At 36.0% G+C, this 26,013-nt stretch overlaps 1 protein-coding gene across 2 annotated transcripts in view; it reads left to right on the top strand.

The window, feature by feature from the left end:
• DPYD (dihydropyrimidine dehydrogenase) overlaps positions 1-26,013 on the top strand; it is an 828,512-nt gene that overhangs the window by 23,498 nt on the left and 779,001 nt on the right. For both annotated transcript variants that reach the window (XM_032630437.1, XM_032630445.1), the window contains exon 2: positions 18,213-18,323. In XM_032630437.1, the coding sequence (XP_032486328.1) occupies positions 18,213-18,323 (111 nt within the window). The remainder of the gene's footprint in view (positions 1-18,212; positions 18,324-26,013) is intronic.

Below are 26,013 nucleotides of genomic sequence, written 5' to 3'. Positions count from 1 at the left end.
TGACAGTGATAATTTACTCATCTTGAGAAGAATAGTATTTCAGTGGCAATGGAAAACTTTTAATGCTTAAAGAATTATTTTAAATATGGGGATCATGTGATCTTTCCTGTGGAAACAAAAGAAGCCTAGTTTTATCCAAAAAATCTGAAACACTGAACTTCTGACCTATTATGCCTCTCCCTGGTCTGATTATTTATACATCTCTTGATTGTTGCTCCATTTCTGCTTTTATATATACTTCCAGTCAGAAGTGTGGTCAGAGGCAATGTAAAATAGTGGATAACTCAAAATATTTTGTACCTTCTTTGTAGTAATATTTTTATATGAATATGGTAAAGTAATGGAATCAGGAGACCTGGTCCTAATCTTGACTGCCTTTAACTTGGGTTTTCCTTTCACCTTCCTAGGTTCATCTGTAAATGGAGGTCCCTTACAGCTCTAACACTCTAAGGAGGTGCAATTCAATTCATTGTGAGCCTCATTTATGTTATACCTATACAAGGTACTGAAGATACTGAGATGAGTCGTAGCCATTCATTATAGTTGATATGCTCAAGTCTCGTTGGGCAGACAGGCACATAAGAAGACTTTTTTTTTTACAGTGTAGATTTCAATTGGAACACATGATCTAATAATATATGAAAAAAATTTTATAAACTGAAAGTGTTAAGCATATAATTTCTATTATAATGGAAGTAGTGTTACTAGGCATTTCTAAGTTGTAAATTGTATTTTTGGTACCAGAGCATCTGTGATTTCTTCACAATTAAGGAAAGATCTTAGCTTTTCAGATAAGATGTCTGGACTTAATTCAAATTCAACAATTGAAAGGCACTGGTAACATGCTGTATTTCACTGTCAGTTTTTTTAGTCTATGTGTCATTTGTAAGATAACACCAGTACTCAAGTGATGTGTCAAAAAGAATTGAACACTTTTTCCTAAGCCAGTTCTGTATCTCAATTTTTATTTTCTGTGTTTACCCTTTCTCTTATAATCACAAATTCTTGACATGGGAGATACACTTATTTTTCTGTCTCTTACAGCTTGCATTCATTGTCATCACCTCCTTCCAGAGTTTCCTTAACAATATTTCTAAGATTTGCCTCTTTCTTTTCATTTTAACCTCGAAACAGGTAATCAATGTATACCAGTTAGTTTGTTAGGTGCTGTGGCTAACAGAGAGATAATAGATTTTTCTTTAAGTCTGACTTATTCATGTCTCATTTACATTGTTATATGTCCTAATACAAAACTCATTTCATTATTTACAGTGAATATACTGCAATATTTGAGTTACATACATTAAAAGTAAATATAAAGCTAATATTATTGCTGCCCATGGAGGAAGTAGAGTAGTGATTAACAGTATAGAATCTGAAGACACTCTGCCACTTTCTGGGCAAGTTACTTCACCTCCTTGTGATTTTGTTTCCTCATCTATAAACTGGCAATAATAATAGTAATGGCATCACAGGATCAACTTGAAAAACTCTTAGAATGGTGCCTTGTGTACGGAAGCTCCGATTTAACATCAGCTATTATAAACAGTTGTCCAATGTAAGAACATTAGAAAAATGTGCCTAAGTATTTCTACAAAGAAGAAATGTTATACAGTTTTGAGAAAGAGGAGTTAAGCTGTCTTCTTGTTTGAAATATATATTAGGCTGAGAATAAATCCTGAAATTAAGTCCAAAAATATTGATAGAGATAGTGTATCTTGGGAGCACAGAGTGTATAATCTACCACAGCCTGGTAAGTTGGGTTTAACATAGCTTGGTTCGAGTGGATTGAAGGCAAGGAGTGTGCAAAGGATGGTTATGGAAGGTTTCCAGAAAACAGTGTACGAATGAACATTGGGTAAATTTTTATTTACATCATCGTGCCATATTGTAAAAAATTCATGTCAGTTAAAATGGAGAAACCTATTAGCAGTCAATCAATGGAGATTAAAATGAATCTTTTTTTTTTTTCTGTGCTGGCACAACAAAGTTTCCATTGATCATTTTTTGAAATGAGTAATTTTTGGTTTAGGATTTTTGACATGGTGATGGGTTTCAAGAAAAATACTAACTTGTGCTGATGTGATTTCCCATTTTTCTTTTAAGTATGTAAGCCAAATGCTTTCATTTTGATGTTTATATATATTCTGGCTCCAAATAGTTTGCTTGTTGATGGGACTATCAGTGCTTCCCATACCTAGTTGGCGACCAGAATCACCTCGGGCACTGTAAGAACCAGTTTATGAGCCATATTATAGAAAAAATTAATAAAAGTGTCTTAAACAAGACAGTGATATATTTCTTCCTCATGTAAAGCATCCCAGAGATACATAGTAGAGGGCATGCAGCACCTTTTTCTTGTCAGCAGGCTTCTGTCTTTACACTCTGATATCCTCAAGTCCACCTCATTGTTCAGTTTGGAAGTTAGAGCTCCAAAAGGATGGAGGAAGGGGAAAAGAAGGGTGCACCCCTCCCTTTAATGAGACTTCCTAAAAGACCCACACTTCTAAATACATCTTACTGGCTGACACTTGAATATATGAGTGGAGAAATCACTTTGTTGCCATTTAGAGAATTTTTCTATGTTTTTTTGTCAAGATGCTTTAGAAAGTTAAGTTGTGTGGGAGAGAGTGACTGTTAAAATATGGTACTCTTGTCTCTACTTCCACTTCTGCTCAAGGTGGAGTAAAAGGGAATGAGTTTACATTTTGTGTCAGGGGTGCCCAAGACCACTCTCAGACTCATTGATTCACTAGAAGTATTCACAGAACTCAGAAGTTATTATATTCATGATTACAGTTTATTACATGAAAGATATATTAAAATCAACAAAGAGAAAAGGAACATAGGTCAAATCCAGAGGAAACCAGGCACAAGCATTCAGGTGTCCTCTCTCAATGGAGTTATGTGGGACATGCATAATTCCCCCAACCACAATGTGTAACCACATGTGTGAAGTGTTGCCAACCAGGGGCACTGACCCAGGCCTTAGTGTCCACAGTTTTTATTTGGCCTTAGTCACAGAGGCATATAGTGCTACATGGCTGACCTCAGTTACTCAAGCACCAGACCCCCAGAGAAAAAGCAGATGTTCATCATTAATCACACTGTAAGCTTAAACTATCTAGTCAGGTTAGTGTAGCACGGCCCAAGACCTTAGGCATATAAAAGTACTCTGATCAGAGCATTCCCAGCTTGGTTCCCAGGAGTGGGTCAAGGGCCACTTCTGAAAATAGTCCTTTTCTGGTAATGTGCAGGATTTGAGCAACTCAGGCCTACTGAATGAACCCGTTCTTGCATACATTCCCACCTGACAGTAAAAAACAAATGAAGCGTGTGAAACAATGGCTTTTAATAAGCTAGCTATCTGGCAACAAAAGATTCTGATCCCTGAGAGACAGATAACAAAGGATGAGAGCCCCCAATATTTGCCCAGCTTACTCTCTTGAGAGAGTTTATAAGCTTCATCTCAGGAAGTGGGAACCACCCCAGGGCCTGGTGGACTCTGGGGAGGCCAAGGCCATTGGAGTTTGTAGCACAGAGTAACAGAGGAGAGTGCTTCTCAGAGGGAAACCCAGAGCTCTGAAGGCCGCCCCCCCCCCCGCCCAACCCTGAGTCTTCCACAGAGGAATGATCAGCACATGAATGTGAGAAAAGTGACCCAAAGCTGGGTAAAGAACAATCTGAGAGAACTAGAAGGAACAGTACCTGACATTTACACTGGTCTGGGAAGAATGCTTGCTCCTGCCAGCCAGACTGGAACACTTCATGATTCATAGGGCATTAGGCACTTGCCTCAGTAGTGGAAAATAATTAACCCTAGACTAAATGCTGCTCAGATACCACCTCACAAATCTTAAAAGCAAGACCCAAGAGGATCAAACTATTTTCACATAACTATGTCTTAGAACAAAACTCAAGAATATAAATAGGAATACAGAAACATCCCAACAAGGTGCAGTCCACAATACCTGGCATCCAATTAAACATTACTAGACATTTTTGAAAAGAAGTAGGAAAATACAACCCATAATGAGGATAAACAATGAATTGAAACAAACTCAGAACTGACACAGATGTTAGAATTAGTAGAGGACATTAGAATAGTTATAACGTTCTATGTGTTCAGAAAGTTAAGTAGAGGCACAGAAGATAAGACAGAAGTGCTAAATTGAACTTACAGAAATGATAACTACAATATCTATGATGAAGGATACACTGGATAAGATGAAACACTGATTAGATAGTGCAGAAGAAAAGATAGTGAAATATCTGAAATGAAGCATAGAGAGAAAAAAAAAGCTGCAAGTTGTGGGACAGCTTCAGGTGGCCTAATATAGACGTACGTGGAATCCCCTAAGGAGAAGAGTGGTGGTGGGATGAGAAATCAGAAAAAAATTTGAGAAAATAAATCCATAGGTCCAAAAAGCCCAATGAAGCCAAGCAGAAGAAATATGAAGGAAACCACACAAAGACACATCATAATCAAATTGCTGAAAACCAGTTACAAGGAGAAAATCTTCAAAGCAGACAGAAAAACACAAACTAGGTTCAGAGGAACAAAGATAGGGTAAACAGCTTTCTTCTTGGAAACGATGCGAGTGAGAAGACAGCAGAGCAACATATTTAAAGTACTGGGAAAAACACACAACTCTCAACCTAGAATTCTATACCCAGTGAAATCAGCATTCGAAAACTAAGGTGAAAAAGACTTCTTCAGACAAAAGCTGAAAGAATATATCAGCAGCAAACCTGCACTGTAAGAAATGTGAAAGGAAGTCACGTCCTTCAGACAAGGAAAATGGTATCAGGCAGAAATATTGATTTACACAAAGGAATACAAAACTGCAAAAATGGTAACTGCATGGGTAAATATATGGTTTTTACTTATTTAAAGGTCATTAAAAGGTAATTATTTAAATGAAAACTATGTAGTGTGGGGTTTATAATTTATACAAAAGTAAAATGCAACATGGATAAAACATTGAAAACATTGTGCAAAATGAAAGAAAGCAGTTACAAAAGACCACATATTGTGTGATTCTGTTTATATGACATGTCTGGAATAGGTGAATCCATAGTGAGAAAACAAATAATCCAATTAAAAAGACAGATGCAAATAGACATTTCTCAAAGAAGTCATACAAATGGCTAATAGGTATATGAAAAGGTGTTCAACACCTCTGTTCATCAGTGAAATGAAAATTAAAACCACAGTGAGAGCCTACCTCACACTGTTAGGGCTGTTATCAGAAAGACGAAAGATAATGAGAGCTGGCGAGAGTGTGGAGAAAAAGGAACTCTTGTGCACTGTTGTTGGGACTGTAAATTGGTACAGCGGTCATGGAAAAGAGTGTGAAATTTCCTCAAAAAATTAAAAATGGAACTACCACATGATCAGCAATCCCACTTCTGGGTATTTATTCAAAGGACAGAAATCAGTATCAGAAGAGAAGATACTTGCACTCCCATGTTCATCGCAGCACTAGTCACAATAGTCAAGATACAGAAACAACTCAAGTGTCCATCAGTGGATGAGTAAATAACTAAAATGGAGTACACACACACACATACACACACACACACACACACACACACACACACAGGAATATTCAGCCATAAAAATGAAGACAATTCTCTCATTTGCAATGTCATGGATGAACCTGGAGGACATTGTGCTAAGTGAAATAAGCTGGGCACAGAAAGGCAAAAATAGGGGCTGGGAGGTGGGGGAAATGGAGAGATGATTGTCAAAGGGTACAAAGTTTCAGTTATGCAGAGTGAACATGTTCTAGAAATCTGATACGTACAGTGTGGTGACCATAGTTAATAGTACTGTATTGACATTTACTGAGAGTAGACCTAAAATGTTCTTCACACACACACACACACACACACACACACACACACACACACACAAAAGGTAACTGTAAGGGTATGGGTATTTTAATTAGCTCGATTGTGGTAACATTTCATGATGTATATGTATATTAGAACAACATTGTATACCTTAAATACATATATAATTTTATAATCTCTCAATTATACTGCAGTGAAGCTGGGAAAAAAGAACAGACAAATCTGTAGTCAGGAAGTAGATTAATGATTGCCTGAATCTGGGAGTTTGGGGTAAATGGAAAGTGACTACTAATGGGTATGGATTTTTTTGGGGAGGGGGAATTGATGCAGTGTTCTAAAATTGATTATGATGATGGTTACACAACTCTGTGAATGTACTAAAAGCTATTAAATTGTATACTTTAAATGGGTAAACTGTGTGGTAAGTGAATTATATCTCAATAAAGCTATTATAAAAATAACTTGAAAAGTTAAAAAAAGGTGAAAAATATGAAAAAAAAAAAGTAAAATGTGTGACAACAATAGCACAAAGAGAAATACTGGGCAACTTGTTCATCATCAGAGAGTTGACAGGAGCTTTTCTAGTAGTGGTAGGAGCAGAAAATTATTTCAATGAAGACCCAGTGGGTGGCTGAACATTTTTTAACTGGAAATATACATGCATTCCTCTGTGAAGTGTTTATGCCCTTTTTGTATTTATCTTTTAGCATTTTCTTGTTTCCTTAATAATTTGTGTGAGCCTTGTATATGTTATAGATTAATGCTTTGTCATATTTCTTTGACAAATTTGATTGATATAGTTTAATAAGTGTTTGGAATAAGATTTCCGAGTTAGGATGGGAAATAAAATCTTAATATCTAAAGTCCATTCCAACTCTAATGTACTAAATCCTAGAGACCCTGAGAAGATGCAGAGAGTTTAATTTTATTTATTCCTGAAAGGAAACTAGTTTAGGTCAAGTAGTATTTAATTACAACTGAAGAGTAGTAAAAGAGGCTTCATTTCTTCATATCTTAATTTAGGTTTAAATCCGAAGTATTTAAAGTGAGATATTTATGCCCCTAGTTGGAATTGCTAGATCATGTTTGTTAAAGAATTGAGATATCTTGATCTGACTTCATACTGCATATTTTCCATTAGCTAATACTACTTTTTATAATAAATGGAGATCATTCTCTTAGGCACTCAAACAAAGGTCATTAAGAATACAAGATATCACGTAAGAGAAGGGGCTTAGACAGTAATTATATCCATGCATTTTATATTAATTAAAATAGTTATCTAATACACAAAATTGTATCTTTCTCATGGAGCTGATCTTATTTCATATATAAATTTGATTTTTCCTCCTTTTAAAAACTTTCCATAATATTTTCTCCACATCAGTATTTTTTTAAACACAATTTATAATAAGTATGTATATTACTCAACTGTAGACAGACTGTAATTTAACTTTTCTCTTCTTGCCAGGTATTTTCCAGGTTTTTTTTTATAAACAAGTCATACTTTCTTTTAAGAGGATCTCCTTTTTATTTTAAAGATTATAAGGGAAACCCTTAAAAAATACACTTCAAATCTAGCCTTTCCTAGACTCACCTTCTGGGCTGACTTAGCACCATGCATTGCTCTATGAACATACTTAGACCACTTTATTTTTATTTTTTTGTGTCTACTTCGTCCAGTGGTCTGCATCTTCTTTTGTCGTAGGGACCACATCTATCATATGTTGGAGATGTCTGTGTTGTGTAATAAAATCCAAAATTTTGACCCTAGAACATGTTCAAAGTGGATAACAAGTAATTCATTTGTTTTCTTGTCAGAACTTTTTGCTGGTGTTATATTACCACAGATTGCAAGGTTCAGTTCAAAGTGTCACTGCTGCTTCAGCAAGTGAGTTGCGTGATTAAACCTTCCAATGAAAGTAGGAAAACACTGACCTCCCATTTTGGAGTAGTTAATGATTATATGGCTTAAAAATCTTTGTAAGTGCTGACAGATACTGAATGGTGTTTTTTGTCCTCTGCAATAGAATGAACACTAAGATAACAAAATTCTGTTTGTTTTGCCAGCATTAAAGTTTGTTCTCCAGTGGAAGTTTCTTGCTGCTTTTTATGACTGTTTTGCTAAAGAACTTTTCTTATTAACCATTTTATGCATAATTTTACTAATGAAAAATTATGCTTGGTTTTGAGGACAGGAGGATATATAAACTATATCATTGCTTTTGAGGGTTTTACTGAACAGTTTGATGAGAGGGCATATATATTAATAATTGATATCCTATCTGATGTGTCCAATGACAGTGGCAATAGGTTATCTAGAAGTTCATGGATGTGATCTAAATAGAGGGAGGGACAGTTCTTCTTAATTTTTGGAGGAAATAGTTCTTAGTTCTTAAAGGAAAGTTAGCATTTAAACTAACGTAAAGTGGCTGCATCCTAGACAGGAAGTGATGTGAGCAGAAGTGTGGATGTAGGATTGTACACAGACTCAATAAACAACAAATAGGTGAGAGTGGAAGTAGGTTGGAGTGGTAGGTGGTACCAGATTGAATAGCAAAGTGATAATTTTTATTGGCATTAGGTATGTAACAGGGAGACATTCAAGCCTTGTGGTGTGTCTATGTGTGGGTACCAGATTGAATAGCAAGGTGATAGTTTTATTGGCATTATGTATGTAATGGGGAGACATTTAAGCTTTGTGGTGTGTATATGTGTGTGTGCACGTGCATTTATATGTGTGTAGGATGTCTGTTATATAGGAAAGAGAGAAAGTACAGAATTGAGGTGAATAGTTTAATTGGGAGAGTAGTAGTATATCATGATCCAAGTGTACTGTAATAGGATCTGCAATAGTTTGTAGAAATAGGAAATACAGAGGATGGGCCAGATGTAAATGACATTGGCATTGTGTGGGTTTAAGGAACAAAAGAAACAGTAGTTATAGATTGACCACATGTGAAGTTCAATTTACTGGAAAAGTGGTGGTATTACTGACAGAAGTCAAGTGGAGTTAAAAAGTTGGGTGAAAAAGACAATACATTGTTTTTTGATGTGAAGAAATTGAGATAATGATGGAACATGCAAGTGGGTTATTTGGCATCCAGTGAAGTAGATAACTGTAGATCAAGACAGAGAGAGATCTCAGGGTTTGGAATATAGATATAAGACTCAGCTGCAGAAATCATCAATAAAGGGGCATTCAGAAGAGGTCCAAGGACCCTTAATTGTGGTCAAGAGGACAGTGGAAGTCACAGAAGTAAAGATAGTGAATAGAAAGAGAGGCCTTAAAACTCTGATACCAGAGAAACCAAAGACGATGTATTTCTGGATAGAAGAGCAAATCAACAGTATTGGATACGGCATAAAAGTCATGGAGAGTTGAGAAGTAAACTAAAGCTTATAGCATAATAACAAAAAAGTTTTCAAAAGTTGCATTTTCTTGGTTTTAAATCGTTCAACTCCCAAACTCACCACATCCTTGCCTCACACTTATCCTTCTCGAATTCTTACTGACCCCCTCCTGGATCGGGTGGATCCCAGTTGGGTCCTTTCCTTGCCTGGTGCTGCTTGCACCAATTGAAGGGGGAGCAGGTTCGGCAAAGCAGAGCGGGAAACTTTATTTATTGATTAAGGAATGAGGAAGGGAAAGCTCTGTGTTCTACTGAACCTTCTCCCTCAGGGAGGGAGGCGAGAAACTTTTAAGGGGTAACAGGTGAGTACGCCATCAGAATTTGGGAAAGGGGCTGCAATTTCCAGAAACAACCAGAGCATGAGTAGTCCTTTGGGCTCCTTTGCATGCAGCACAAACTGTGTCTCGCAAAGTGCAAGCCCCCTCTTTCTTAATTATCAGTGAACTGGTGAATATTTTTTGGTAATGTAATAATTCTGTTTAATTCTCTTCGTGCATAATTTTATCTTGAGTTTCTGTGTATACATTCATATATATATATATATATACATGCAACTCTTGAGAATGTAAGATACTATTTTAGCATGAGTTTTTATAGTTATGCCTTTTCCAAATATTGCTTTTTATTTAAATATATAATGCAGAGATACTTTGCAATAATATATTAAATTATATTAAATAGAAAATAGTTTATAAAGTAGTGAAATTTTTAAATAAAATGGGTATAGTACAGGTTCTCATCTTTTTTATATTTTTGATACCACTTTATAAGGGTTTGCATGTGACACTTTGTTTTCAATTCCTGTAATGAAAATATATAAACAGTACATAACTAGGTATATATGCTATTCAAATGGTTAAAGGAATAAAGGAAGATATAAAATTAATGGCTAGTATTAATTTCTTTGTCAATATTATTTTTATTAAAATTTAAGCAATGCCATGTAATATCTCTTTTGTTTATTCTGAAGTTTCTTCTTGATAAAATAAAAGTGTAGACTCAATGTAGTACCACTGCAATCTTAAGAGAAAAATATCTTTTAAGTTAATGCCCAGGATTAACAACATTTGCATAGTTCCACAGATAGTAGAATCCTTTCCATGGCTGTTATGGACTGAATGTTTGTGACCCCCTTAAATTTTATGTGTTGAAGCCATAACTCTCAATGTGATAGTATTTAGAAACAGGACCTTCTCGGAACTGTGAGAAAGAAATGTCTATGAGATTCTTTTATAGCAGCCCAAGCTGACTAATACAGTGTCTAGGTCAGAATCAGTCACCACCTTTGGTATGCTCTGTTCTGTATTAAGAATTATGAGATTAATATCAGATGTATAAGTTATGAATCCTGTGTTTGAATTCTTAATCTTTTCTGAAAGACATTAAAAGACGTTTTTCAATTAGGAAGCACTTAGGTGCCTAATGTGTGGTGTGTATTCTGTAAGTGAAGAAGAGTGCATACTGGACCCTGCAAAGGCAGACTGCAGCTTCACGTGGCAGACCTTTGCTTGTTGAATAGGAGAGTGACGTGATGAATGCAGTGTTTTAAGATACATAAACTATTTTATTTGTATTAACTATTGGTTCAGTAGAAATAGATTAAATTTCCCAGGCATGGAAGTCCCAGAATGACTAGCATTTCTGAAGGGGTTCATTCACTTCCAGTTGATGAGTTTTTTGATGTTTTATAAATTCATCACTTTTGACTTGCCCTGTCTTTCTTGGGGAGGAAATGTAATATGAGTTCACCTAAACATGTTGCAACCAAAGGTCCATGAGTTATATAGACTTGTATGTATTATAAAATGATATCTACATTGCTATATACATGTACTGGATTTTAAAAATCTGTAATTGAATTTCATGACCCTTCCATTCTAATTTGTGAAGAGCATATTGCATTTTCAGGCAATGTGCCTTTGAAATTGCAGACTTAGGGCAAAGATAAGTTCAGAGACCAATGATTTGTTTTCACCTGGGATATATCTCTACTTACTGTCTCATTTATAGTTGCCTGTTGCCTTCATCTGTTTCTATATTTTTCACCTGTTGCCTTCACCTTTTGCCTTCACCTGTTGCCTTCATCTGTTTCTATATTCCTGTATGATTCATATATACATATGTATTCAAAATTAACAATATAAGAATATGAATATAAATGGGTTGAGTGGAGTCTAAAATCTAGTCCCATCATATACTAATTGATAACATGTATTAAGCACTTTCTGCATGCACCATTCTAAGTTTTATATGTCATTTTATTTAATCCTCAAAACAACCCTATAGGGTAGGTACTATTACTCATGACCATTTTATAGTTGAAGAAGTAGAGGGACTGAGAGTTTAAATAACAAGCAAAAACAGTAGAGCTAAAATCTAAGCCCAAGTTTAATCTGAAACACTATGCATATTGCTTAGTAAATATTTAATACAATGAAAGTTGTAAAATTTAGGACCGTTAGAGACTCCATCCTTCGTCAATTATGTATTAACTGTAGTGAGTTAGTCATTGTGCATAAAGGAAAAAATGTTCTTTGAATAGAGCTAGTAAAATGAAAAATATGGAAGATAAGTTATTTGGAAAAGTAGTCCAACCTAAAGGAAAAGAAATCTGAGCCTGGACAAAGAATGACAGTGCATTAAGAATAATTAGATTTCTTGACCGGGACTGATTACCATGGATTTCCAAGGTTTTCAGACTTCAAGGTTATTTATATCTCAAGTGTGGGTGCAAGGTGCAAAATGGAGGCTGCATTCTCTCCTCTTCAGCTCCCAACCCAGCTGGAGTTCTGAGCTTATCCAAGGACCAAAGACACCTTTGTAAATTCCTAAGTTACTTAAACTTGCCTTATACTATGACTAGTGATAGACATAGGAAAGGGTAGGGTAATTGGCTGAGATTGGGGCCTGTAAGCAAGAGACTGTTAAGCAAATGAATACTGAAAAGTTCAGTTCTCCATTGTTGAACATTTGTTACATTGTTACCTGGATGAAGCAAGAGATACTTAGCAAAGTCATTAAGCAATAGTTGTTTCTGTTTTTCTGTTAGCTGAGAATATTTATAGAGGAAAAGAATGACAGCACAATACAATGTTTTGCTGAAATCAAGATAGTTATACCAAATTATGAAAAAATGAGAAAAGCATGTTTTAAATTTTATTTATTTTTTACCTGATTCAATGGAAAGTAGGAGACCATTATAGAGACCTCAGGATAAGTTACCAGAGACAAAATTTAAACATAATTTAAATAAGACAAAATCTAACTCATTAAGTTCAGCCTGTAAATCAGAAGTGTCAGTGTCTGTGTATTATGTTAATGGGTCAGTACGCAATGACCAGTACTGAAGAGGAAACATTTGCTTATAATTTAAAATGCAAAGGATGAAGGGAGCTTAATGGTGCATTATGTTTGAATAATCGATATTGTGATATAAAACAAAGCTGTGTGTTTAGAAAGAGAATATGTTGGCCAAGTGGTTTTCTGCAATTGGAATTCAAGCTCTCAGTACTCAGTTCCAGTATTTTTGGGCTAAGACTTAATGCTTTTATTTGTGATGTGAGGGCCTGTTATTGTAGTCAATATGGGCTCCTCTTTGTGTTCTCTATGGCAGTACAGAAGAACGCTCCTCAGATGCAGAATTCTAGTTTTTGTGTTGTGGCATTCCAGCTGCTTCCCAGAATAGCACTGACAGACAGCACAGTGACAACACATGCCTCTGACTTGATCTCATGTGTAAATCTGTCTCTGGATCATATTCTATCGTTTCTTAACCTAAATAAAATTAGTACAATGAAATTTTCTCAAATTCTGTTTTTTTGTCTTTAGAATCACCAGTACATTTTTATTGTGTTACTGAAAATGGGAAAGACAAAGGCCAAATTCTTTGCATGGGAGAAAATCTCCCTTTATAAGCAGTATGCCTTATATCTGAAAGGGTTAATGGGCCTCTTATAGTGCTCAATTTATCCAGAGAGGGGACCCTGTGACCCTTTTAGGACCTGGCTTTGGTCATTTCTTAGGAAGAACACAATTTAGAACTCTCCTGTATTATTCTGCCAGCTGCTTAGTTATTGATGATATTGACTTTTAGTTTTAAAAAGTCCTGCTTTGGAAAATTGTTTTTAACAGCTCTCAACCTCTCGTGTCTTGTATTTTTATTTTATATCACTTTTCATTTGGGATATTATTAAGTCAAATCCTTGGTAACCATTCTCCACAATCCAATTTATTTTTAGCTAAGATCCATTGAATTCAACTCACTGCCTTTTTGCAAAAGGTTAACCCAATATTTCATGTTGTGTTATACTTTCTACTTATGCTGTGTAAAAGAAAAGTTACTGTGATAAGCAGCCAATAAATTGCATTCAGAATATTTATTCTCAAAGTTACATTACTGTGCCGACATAGATAAACATAATCATTTATCACAGTATGGATTGTGGAAGTAAAAACTAAATGAAATACAGCCATCTTTCTTGCATATTACCCAGTTTTTTTTTTTCTTTAAATGTTGGCCACAATAACTACCTTTAAAAAATGTCATCTTTTTATTTATCAGTTTGAATTAATGTGTGAGATTAGTAATGGTTCAGGTTGAATAACTAAAACAAAACTGCATCTATTTTATAATAAGGAAGTGTTTTCAACTTTTTTTGTATAAAAATGAGATTACTTATGTTTTCTTTCTTTTTTTAAAATAAATTTATTTATTTTTGGCTGTATTGGGTCTTTGCTGCTGCTAGTGGGCTTTCTCTAGTTGCGGTGAGCGGGCTTCTCATTGTGGTGGCTTCTCTTGTTGCGGAGCATGGGCTCTAGGTGCACGGGCTTCAGTAGTTGTGGCACGTGAGCTCAGTAGTGGTGGCTCATGGGCTCTAGAGTGCAGACTCAGTAGTTGTGGCGCACGGGCATAGTTGCTGCACGGCATGTGGGATCTTTCCAGACCAGGGCTTGAACCCGTGTCCCCTGCATCGGCAGGTGGATTCTTAACCACTGCACTGCCAGGGGAGCCCACTTATGTTTTCTAATGTTGGCTCTTATTGCTAGGTTGCTTTGGCATTATTTCATCATAAGGAATACACTGTTTAAAACTCATAGCTCTATTGTTCGTTTGTTGTCCAGAACACAGATATCTAAATTGATAGATTGAAGAAATATCATGTATATCATATATAGCAATTATTAAAAGTAATCTTCATTTATACTGGGATAATAAAATAAGTCCCAATGATGTTTATTAGAATGAATGCAGTATACAGTGAAATCCACTGAATGTAGAATATGTGTTTATTATTATTATTTGGTAACAGCCTTATTGAGATGTAATTCACATACTGTACAATTTACCTGTATAAAGTGTAGAATTCAAAGGCTTTTAGTGTATTCATAGCTGTGCTGCTATCACTACAATCAGTTTTCATCATCCCCAAAGAAACCATATACCCTTTAGCAGTAATGTTGCATTTGCCCTAATCCCCCCAGCCCCTGGCAGCCACAGTCTACTTTCTGTCTCTATAGCTTTGCCTATTTTGGACATTGTGTATAAATAGAATCATACAATATGCGGTATTTTGTAACTGACTCCTCTCAGCACAATGTTTACAATGTGCATGTAAGCTGTTTGTGAATTTCCCAGATTTCTTTCTGTTATTGATATCTGTTTCCATTCCATTCTGGTTGGAGAACTACTTTGTATGATTTTAATCCTTTAAAATTTATTAAGGCATGTTTTATGGCCTAGCATCTGGTCTGTCATAGAGAATGTTTTGTGTACACTTGAGAAGCATGTATATTCTGTTGTTGGGTGGTGTGTGGTTATAGATATCTATTAGGTCTAGTTGGTTTACAGTATACTTCAAATCTGTTTCCTTTTTGTTCTTCTGCCTTAAGTATAGGATTCTTAGTTGACAATTTTTTTCTTTTAGTACCTTGTAAATGTTATCCTACTACTTTCAGACATTTATTGTTCCTGATGAGAAGTCAACCATTAAACTTATTGGAGTTCCCTTGTACATATGAGTATTTTTCTTTTGCTGCTTTCAAGATTTTCTCTTTGGTGTTGACTTTTAGCATTTTTACCAACGTTCCTATGTGTGGATCTTTTTGCATTTATCCTACTTCAAATTTCTTGAGCTTATTGGATACTTTAATGTTTTTTCTGTTTTTTTTTAAAATCAAAATTTTAGTCATTTTTCTCCTTACATTTTTTTCTCCTCCTTTCTTTCCTCTCCTGATGTCCTGCTACAATATTTTGGGGTACTTAATGGTGTACCACATATCTTTTTTTTTTTTGTACCACATATCTTTAAGGCTCTGTTAATTTTTTTAAAAATTATTTTTTCTCTTTGTTTGTTGGATTGCATAATCTCTCTTGAGTTCTCTTAAAATTTGCTGATTCTTTCTTCTTCAAGTTAAAATATACTACTGAGCCCCTCTAGCAAATTTTTCATTTCAGTTATTGTAGTTTATTATCTCCATAATTTTAAAAATAATTTCTATCTCTGTATGAATATTCTGTTTGATGAGATATTGTTACTATACCTTCCTTATAATGGCTGCTTTGAAGTTTTTATTAAATCTTATACCTGGAACCTCTGAAAGGCAGTTTCTGTTATCTGCTTTTTTTCTTGCATGGATCACATAATCCTGCTTCTTTGAATGTCTTGTAATTTTTTTTTTTTTTTATTAAAAGCTGAACATTTCAGATAATATAGCAATTCAGGATACTAATTTCCTTCTCCCCCACCCCAGGGATGGGGGATTGTTGTTGTTTGCATATTTGTTTAGTGATTTGGTGTATTACTTTAGGGAAGTCTATTTCCCCTAAGGTGTGAACCTCAGATAGCACTCATGTAGGGTGAAGTCGTGGGTGTGTGCCTAGTAACTCTGGGATGACAGGGGTTTTAGTGGGACTCTGTGTCTTCTCTTTGGATCTCTTTGTTAAACTATCCACCTCTGTTGGTATCACAGCCAGCTCTTAGTCTCTATTGATTGCTAGTTGATTGCTCTGCTGTTTTTGACAATGCCCTGGCATATAAATTGCTCCACAATGTGAATCAGTTAAACTTGGGCCCCTTTGCTGGGGTAGTTTTCAGGTGAGTCTTTGCGGCTTGTTGTGGCCCTGAAGGAGCTGTTAGCTATTTCTTTCTGGTAAACTGTCTGCCTTATGCCTTACTTTATTGCTGTCATGAAGCTACCAGTTTTGTCTTAATTGTTTGGCATCAAAATCTTTATTGTTTTTGAGACTACCCTTAGGCTTGAACTTCCTATGTATTAATTCAAAAAAAGTCAGTTCTTCTGGGGAGAGCCGTCTGTTCTTATGGCCTGCCTCTTTCTCTGGGAAAAATCTCTGAGCCACAGCTCCAGATCTAAGTGTGGTTACAGTGGCCTGCTTCTCACAGAGTGACACTCCTGCTTTTATGAGCAGGGCCCTGGTATAGGCGGTAACCTCTGATCTCAGTTTGCTTCTCTTGGTTTGCTAACTCTAAACCATGAGCGAGCTGAGATGATGGTGATCTCATCACCCATTGTTACTGGTGTGTTTGCTCCTGAAGTAGAGCCTCTGCTCTATGAGTGGGGTCTGGGTGAAGCAAAGGAGCTCCTGCACTTTGCAGCTGCACTTTCTGGCGTTTAGGTGCTGCATAGCTGGTAGAGTAGGGAGAGGGGATGAGAAATGTTAATGTCCTGCCTCTCTCTGGGAGACACCACAGCCTCAGCTAGAGGCTGGGGGCGGAGGGAGCTCTGTGTTCTTGGCTGTACTCACCTGAGGTAGAATTTCTGTCAGGCTGAACTGGGAACGTGGAGGCTGGGGGCAGACTGCACTTCGAATGCCACAGACCCTCGCCATTCTTACCAAGTTTTAGTAGATTTTTCCTGAATAAATGTTCCTTCATTTGCTCTTTGGCTTTACGACAATTTCTGGAGATTTCAAAGGATTCTTAATTTTACTAATTTTTATCAGTTATATTGTCCTGCTGGGGAGTTGATCTGCAGAGGTCCTCATGTGATTGTTCTGGAAGACTCCTAGTGGTTATGTTTTTTTTTTTTGCGGTACGTGGGCCTCTCACTGTTGTGGCCTCTCCCGTTGCGGAGCACAGGCTCCGGACGCGCAGGCTCAGCGGCCATGGCTCACGGGCCTAGCCGCTCCGCGGCATGTGGGATCTTCCCAGACCGGGGCACAAACCCATGTCCCCTGCATCGACAGGCAGACTCTCAACCACTGCGCCACCAGGGAAGCCCAGTGGTTATGTTTTAAAGCATTGCTTAAGACAGGGCTTTGGAATTCATTTTTTATTCAGTTACTCAGGTGCTGCTTTACATGTGTGATTAGAAAGGTTTTCGCTTCTACTTTATAACTCACAAAGTCACAGTAAAATATGTAGATTTCATCTTTGGATGAATTCAAACGTAAGCCCAACACTCAGAAGAACTGAGCTCTGATTCATTCCCTTCCACATATTAATTGTGAGATCTTGAACAGGTTACTTAACCAGCCTGAATTTATTTGATCATCCAAGATTTTGGGATAATAGTAGCTGTTTGTAAGTTAAATTAAATAATACGTTTGAAAGCAATTGGTAAAACTCTAAAAACTTAGTATTATTACTACTTTAAATCAAATCTGGAATGAAGCGCCTCTCTTTTCATTCTCATGTAAGAATACTAATTATAAAATTTATCTTAAAGAGTTATTTGTTATATTTCACATGTTTTTGAACTCCATATTATCATTAATAAATATTTTTATAAAGTCAGCTGGGGTATCACTTAGTAAATGATTACTTTAGATAAGTTTGTTGTGGAATTACAATAGTAGAAGGGAAAAACAACATTTTTAATATATGTCTTTGGGGTATGTGTGGGGAATCTTAAAATAAAATTTGCTTTTTAAAAATGCCAACATATTTACACATGCTTATACTTTGTTTATACTGTCTTCAGAGTATCCTGGCTTTAAATCCTCGAACACAATCTCATGCAACTCTGCATTCCACTTTGGCCAAGAAATTAGCCAAGAAACATTGGAAAAGAAATCCTGATAAGAACTGCTTTGTAAGTACCACTGATACATGAATTCATGCTGAAAATTATCTCATTCTACACACTGTAAGACCAGATTTTATATGTAGTTAGAAACATAATTAAATATGTGTAAAGTACAGCTGTGATTTTTTTCTTATTTTAAATATTTTATATTTGAATAATCTGAAAAGTGTGTTTAATTTTGATGCTTAAAAAATCTATTGAAATAGTTTAAAATCATATAAATTTAGTTTGGTGCCAAAATTTATTTTCTTAAAAGTCTGTAAAAACCTCTTAAAATCATTTTGTAATGACACAATGATACAGAAGAGTTTCAAAGTTATAAATATAATTCAGTTGAACAAGGGTATACTAATATATACAAACTGTTATAAAATATGCTTTGGGGGAATATTTGAACATTAGGTATTCAATATGAGCATCTCATAGTCCCAGGTGAGGTATAGGTGCAAAAATCTGAGATCTGATTGCTAGAATGTTATTTAATTGGGCCCATGAAATGATTACTGGGCTGGGATTGTTAGGCCATAAATGAGGATTAAGTACAACCTTGAAGGCAATTTTAAAATGCTGTCTTAGGAGGTATAAATCTTTAAGTTTGGGAAAGCAATTTCCTTTTTACCTGATTTCCCAAAATTAATTTCTCCAAAATTAATTTTCTCAAAGTAACTAGTGAGCTAATTAATAGTATTAGCTTATTTAACATTAGCTCTTTTGGTACCTTGTGTATATGTTCTATTTAATACAATGATTTTAATTTATTTTTATGCACTTCTTTCCTACATATAAACTCTTCGAGGATAGGAATTGAGGGTATGTGCTCATGTGCATTTGTTTTTATCTGATTTTTAATCTTTCTGTCACTGACCAACCAGCAAGGTTTTTTGAGTAAAAAAAGAAATAGAAATACGGAGAAACAACATGACTTGAGATGATAACACAGCCACTTACTAGCAGATCTGGATTTGAAATTCAGTTTTCCTTGCTCTGACTCTGTGAGCTTTGCATTCTACTATGGCATTTCTAGTAGAGGTCTCTGGAAGGACACTAATGTGGTCCAAATTAGATCAAGGAATAGATCAACTATCAGTCATGTTCCTGTATAATGATGTGAACAATTGAAGGACACTGAAAAAAGAATCATGTAATTTTCAAACTTAGAATGCCTTTAAAGATTATCAAGTCTAACTCTCTCATTTTAAATGTGATCCAGATAAATTAGATTAAATTAGATAAATTCTCTAAGGTTCCCTTTATAGATTATTAAACTGTTTATTTAGAAAGAGAGGCTTTCTCTATTATTATTATTGTTGTTATTTTATAAAAATTAGCATTTTCATTCTATAATGTTAGCCTGTAAACTGAGTGGTGTATATTGGGTTGGCCAAAAAGTTCATTCGGGTTTTTCCATAAGGTGTTAACAGAAAACTCGGACAAACTTTTTGGCCAGTCCAATATTATCCTATTTTTTGTAATTGGCAAAGATACAGTGAGAAGTGTTTTTCTCTATTAAATATATATTGGGACAAATTCCTAGAAAAGCAGTTTGACAGTATCTTTGGCAATATCTTTGACAATATTTGTTAATACCTGTGTTAGTTTGCTAGGGCTGCCATAACGAAGTACCATAGACTGGGTGGCCTAAAGAACAGTTTATTTTCTCAGTGCTCTGGAGACTAGGAATCTGAGATCAAGGTGTCAGCAGGGGCGATTTATTCTGAGGCCTCTCTCTGGATTGCAGCTGGCTGTCTTTTCTCTGTGTCTTCACATGGTCTTCACTCTGTACTTGTCCAAATTTCCTCTTACAATGACACCAATATCTCAGATAAGATCCACTCTGATGACCTCATTTTAATTACCTTTTTAAAGGCTGTCTCCAAATGTGTCCAAATACAGTTACATTCTAAGTTACTGGGGGTTAGGACTTCAATAAATTAATTTGAGGGGATATACATACAGTTCAGTCCATAATAATACCTTTAAATTATCAAACACTTACACCCAGTAATTCATCTCCTAGTAAACTATCCTAAGGAAAGAATTAGGAATGTAGGTAAATAATTAAATAGAAAGAAGATCATCCCAACATTATTTGTAGAGAAAAATGTGGGGGAAAAAACCTACTGAATTCCAACCATTGGGTTATGGTTAAGTAAATTAGGGCTGATCTATTCAGTGGTAAATTGTGCAACCATTAAAATTACTTTTGAAATAATTAATAATCTGAAAAAATACTTACAATCTATATTATATGACCAAGGCACGAAACAGCACTGTATTTAAGAATGATTGTATGCACTTTTACACAACCACACTTATATACATATTCACAAAGAAAAAAAGAATGAAATGTTAATAGTAATTATATTTGTTTTCTTAGCAGTTTTGTATATTTCAAATTTTCTATAATGAGCAAGTGTTAGAGGAAAAATAAAAGCTTTAAATATATGTTAAAATAATCTCAATTTCTAACAGCAGATATATTGCTCTGGATGTAAACCATTTTGAAAACTCTATGTGATACACTGGATTAATAAAGAACAGTGAAATAACATTCCCAAGGGGAAATATGGAGCTAGAGTTGAAAGTTAGCCTCAGTGTCATTAAAGAATGCATTTTTTTCTTTTCATTATTATTCTCTTAGTGCATGAATAAAAGTATCACCACAAGATGTGATTTATTTTTTAATTGATAAGTTTTCATACTTGAGTTTTATAATCACTCATCTAAACTAAAAAGCCTTCTAGCTAAAACAAACATAAGAAGATTCTGAAAAGCGAAGAGAAGGCCAGCCAGCTAGGGATATGGACCTGAAACATGACACAGTGATGAGTTCCCTGGGTTTTCTTTTTTCTGCCTTGGAGCTGAAGAAATTGGAAAACCAGAAATGCTAACTGATACACACACACACACGCACATGCACACACACACACATACACACACACACACACGTACACAGATCTCAGCAAAGTCTGCTCTCTCTAGCCAAAATACCAGGAAAGGAACAGTCTAGCAACAGAAGACTTTTTGACAGTAACTGCTTTAATCTAGCCAAACACAACAAAAAAAATTATGACCTCATCCTGATTCATTCATAAAGGCCATCTTATGATGAGAGGATGAGATGCTCCAATCCTTCTGCTGGGTGAAAGAGTAGGGAGTCAGGACTTTCATACCCACTAGCTAGCCGGTAACCAAGGCAGCCCACATCCCCAGTCACCCTCTGTGGTGTCAGTGGTGAGACCACTGAACTTCTACCGCTATCAAGAAGAGAAGAAATGGGGTGAGGCTAAAAAATACCCCAAAAGGAAATAATAGCTAAAAACTTCCCAGATTTAACAAGAGACGTTAATCTACAGATTCAAAAGCCTCTGTGAAACACAAAGGAATCCATAGCAAGACGTATCATAATTAACCTTCTGAGAACTAAAAAGAAAGACAGTATCTTAGAAGAAGCCAGCCTGCTTGCCTCAAGGTAAGGACAGCTTCTATGGGCAGTTGTGCTCCAGATCCTTGCCCTGTAGCTTTGACTAAGACTAGACACTATCACCGACAAATGCTTGCTTAGCATTTTTTTTTTTTTCCTATCCTGCTTCACTCCTCTTGTATTGGTATTTCCTGAAGAGCACTCACTCCATAATCACGTGAACCCAAATCCCTGCCTCAAATTTTGCTTTTAGGGAAAACGAACTTTAAATTGCTAAATTAGGAGCAAATTGTGGCCTGTATCAGCAGTACTTGACATAGGCAGTCACTCTCTTCTTCCTGAAATATTTTTTTCACTTGACTTCCAGGACATTAGACTCCCTGGTGTTCTTCTTTCCTTATTGGTATCTCCTTCTCACTCAGCGTATTTGTTGGTTATTCCTCATCTTCTCACCCTTAAATATCAGAGTGCCCAGGGCTCAGATCTTTCTTTCTTTCTTTAGAGACTCACTAAGTTGGTGATCACATTTTGTCTCCTCATTTTAAATACCATATATAGACAGATGGCTCCTGCATTTATATCTCTTGCCTGGACCACTTTCTTAAATTCTAGTCCTCTATAACAAAACGCCTAAGGAATACCTCCATTTGAATGTCTAATCGCGATTTCAGTGTACACATACTGAAAATCCAAATTATGAACTTACCTCCAAAATGTATTATTCTTGGAGTCATGTCCATCCACCCTTTCTCTGAGAGCAAAATACTGAGTCCTTGATTTTGTTATTTCTCTCACCTTCCATACCTAAGTAGAAGATCCTTTTGGCTTCAAATATATCTAGAATCTGATTATTTCTCACCACTTCTACCACTACCAACCTTTCTAAGCCATCACCATTATCTTTCATCTGGATTATTTCAGTTGCTTTGTAATGGTTTCCATGCTTATGCCCTTTCCTGGTAGAGTCTCTTCATAATAATTCATCGGAGAAATCCTTTCAATATTCCTGTGCTCAGAATCTTTCAGTGGTTTTCTAGCTTACTTGGAGTTTGCATAATTTCCTTTGTACAGTTGTCACCTCAGCAAGGGCTTCTCCAGCCACCCTGTTTAAAACTCTAACCTGCCACCCTACCAAGCTCTCTTTAGACTTCTTTGCTTCTTTGCGTCCCCAGCTTCATGAACCCTTGGTGCTCACTAAAGATCTGTTGAATGAATATGACCCCTCTTTTACCTAGTCCTTACATACATAAGGATCACATATTTTCTTGTATAGTGCTATATACAGTTTCCAGAGTCCCTTTGCATATTGCATTTGATTTTTACTATGATGTGAATGGACAACCCAGATGTGTTTCCTCATTATACTGATCTGTTTCCTCATTTTACTGACTATGCTGAAAATGTTAAATTATTTGCTTAAACTCATTGAAATTACTTAGTGTTGGAGCCGTGTCTAGAATTCTGGTTATCTGAATCTAGTGTGTCCTATCCAGTGTATTACCTGGCCTCCTTAAAAAACACGAATAAGATGATTAGAAAATAGATATGTTAAAGTTAAGGAAAATGTAGATTGTAGTGGTGGTCACATTTGTGACCAGTAATCTTACATCATTTCTGAAGGCAGCCAAAGAGCTCGTTTTGAACCAACTCCCCAACTACCAAATAGAAAGGCTTTATTTATTCGTGTTTATTTTGTTTTATTTTCTAATGATTTTGCTTTGGCTTTACAATTCTCTGTTTTGGTTTGACTCAGATAATTACTGCTTTATCATTCTTAGCATATCTGCATTGGGGCTGTGGTTTGGGTTTATTTGGGTAGAGTCCTCTCTGTCTCTCTTTCCACTTTGGTCCTTGAAGCAACTGTATGTTAGGCACTGTATTGAATGCCACTCAAAGGTGAATAAAATATGCAAAATAAGTAGTCTAAAATTGTCTATTAAATTAAATCACATTTAGTTTTAATAAACAAATATTTGTTTATAGGCTTTTTAGAAAATAGGCATCTGTTTTGGCCTGTAGAAGTACCCTAAGAATGGCAATTCTGAAATTTTTTACCCAGGAATTTCTTCCTTGCCAAGTTAATACCATTCTAGTAATAATTAGAAATTCTGAATTCAGTAGGGAATTTAAACTGGCAAATGTGTTTTTACTGGTTAATGAAGCACGAAACAGTTATTTCCAGTATCTTTTAAGCAGGTGTTCTATAACTGCTGTTTATTTTTGCCATTTTTGAAAATGTTGAACTGTCTTAATTACATAAATATTTTGTGCTCATTTTCCGTTAGCAATTTTTAAAGAGCAGAAAATGTTACAAATCAGAAAACTTATCCTGGGTGAAAATAAAGAGGAAAGGCAATTAAAGATAACCAATTATTTGACATGTTTTGAGAATTTTAGCTAATTTGTTTTAAACACATGGCACGTAGTAGGTGCTCAAAGTAAAATAATACAAATAAAAATAAACCATAATGTATATTAAGAATTTGCTGACTGCAGGTATATTTCAAAGTGCTTTCTATGAAGTAACTCTTTTTAGCCTCAGAACCACCCTGTGAGGTAAATGTTATATTTTATCTCCATTCACAGATGAGGGAAGCTTAAGAAACCTGTCTAAGGGTCCACAACTAAATGGTAGAACTAGAGGCTGAATCCATGCAGTCTGGTACCAGAGCTCTTTAAGTAGACTATTTAAAATAAATAAATAAAAATAAATCACTGAACTTTTTTCTCCTAGTAAGTGACTAAAGTAATATATAGGTTTTGGTAATCATTTTTTTTTTCCCTGGGTGAGCTTCACCATCTTAGTCACTACTTTGTTTCTACATTTATTGCCTGTTTACAATGGGCCAGGCATTGTGCTGCTTAGCACTCTGGAATAAAAATGAACATGATACAGACCCTGCCAAGAAGGTCTCACATTCTTTAGAAGAAGACAGAAATATCAACATATAGTCCTCTTTCAAAGGACGAACCCTGGAGGAATTTTAATTATCAGTATGAGTTGGTCAGGTTTGTCTTGAGATGAATCAGTCTAACTTTCAGTGTAGAAGATGGGTTCAACGAGAAAGATGGGAGGCCAGGTCTCTGGGACTGATGTGCAAGGCTGGAAGACAAATCTTGGAGACCAGGGGCGGGGGGCATGTAGGAGAGAGGATAAGCTTGAATATATAGGAGGTGTCTTAGTCTGTTTGGGCTGCTATAACAAAAATATCACAGACTGGTTGGCTTAAACAACAAATATTTATTTCTTATACTTTTGGAGGCTGGGAAGTCCAAGATCGAGGCACCAGAAGATTTAGTATCTGGTGAGGGCCAACTTCCTCATTCATAGATGGCTTTTTGCTGTGCCCTCAAGTGGCGGAAGGGATGAGAGAGCTCTCTGGAGCCTCTTTTATAAGCACTAATCCCATTCATGAGGGCTCCACCCTCATAACCTAAAAGCCTCGCAAAGGCCCCACCTCCTAATACCATCACAATGAGAGTTAGGATTTCAGCATGTGAACTTTGACGGGACACAAACATTTAGTCCATAACAGGGAGGTAAAATAAATATGACTTGGGAGTTGACTTTATGTGTACACTTAATTGTTCATAGGATAAATTGAGAGAAATCGTGAATTCAGTTCGGGATCTTTTGAGTTTCTTGTACCTGTGGGTCATCCTGTTTAGTTTAAAGGTTGAAGCTCAGTAACAGGGTCAGGAATGCAGATGAAGAGTTTTGAGTAATCAGAATATATGTGGGTAATTAAAAGCCTGTGGGCAGAGTTACCCAGGAAGGGTGTGTGGAGTGGGAAGAATATGGAGGTTAGACTTTGGGCAGGGATTAGGGAGAGGGGAGTTAGACACTGGCCTCAGGTGAAGAGTGTAAAGGAGGCACCGAAAGACTCAATAATCAAGGTAAATAATACAAAAATCATACAAAATATATAAATAATACAAAAAATATATAAAATGTGTATATGGAAACACACTTCTTTCCTTTTGCCTCAGGCTCCATTGTGGCTCAGCTTGGCACTGAGCACCAGGCAAGGGCAGGCAGAGATGAGAATTTAGCCAAGAAGTGCTATGATGGGTGAGATGAGAACCAGAGGAGCGTAGTGGGAGAGTTCCTACAAAGAAGGAGAGATCAGTGTGCTTTTCCTCTAATACCCGATTACCGAATGGGGCTATTTTTTGTACTTTGGAAATTATCCTTCTAGCTTGCCTTATCTGCTGAGTCCATTTTTCCCTCTCAATTTTACATGACTATTAAGAGATGAAATCTTCAGAAAG

This window comes from Phocoena sinus, chromosome 1 (genome assembly GCF_008692025.1).
Source record: "Phocoena sinus isolate mPhoSin1 chromosome 1, mPhoSin1.pri, whole genome shotgun sequence".
Lineage (NCBI taxonomy): Eukaryota > Metazoa > Chordata > Mammalia > Artiodactyla > Phocoenidae > Phocoena > Phocoena sinus.
The sequence above is the reverse complement of the archived record's forward strand: the minus strand, read 5'-3'. Positions and strand labels throughout refer to the sequence as shown.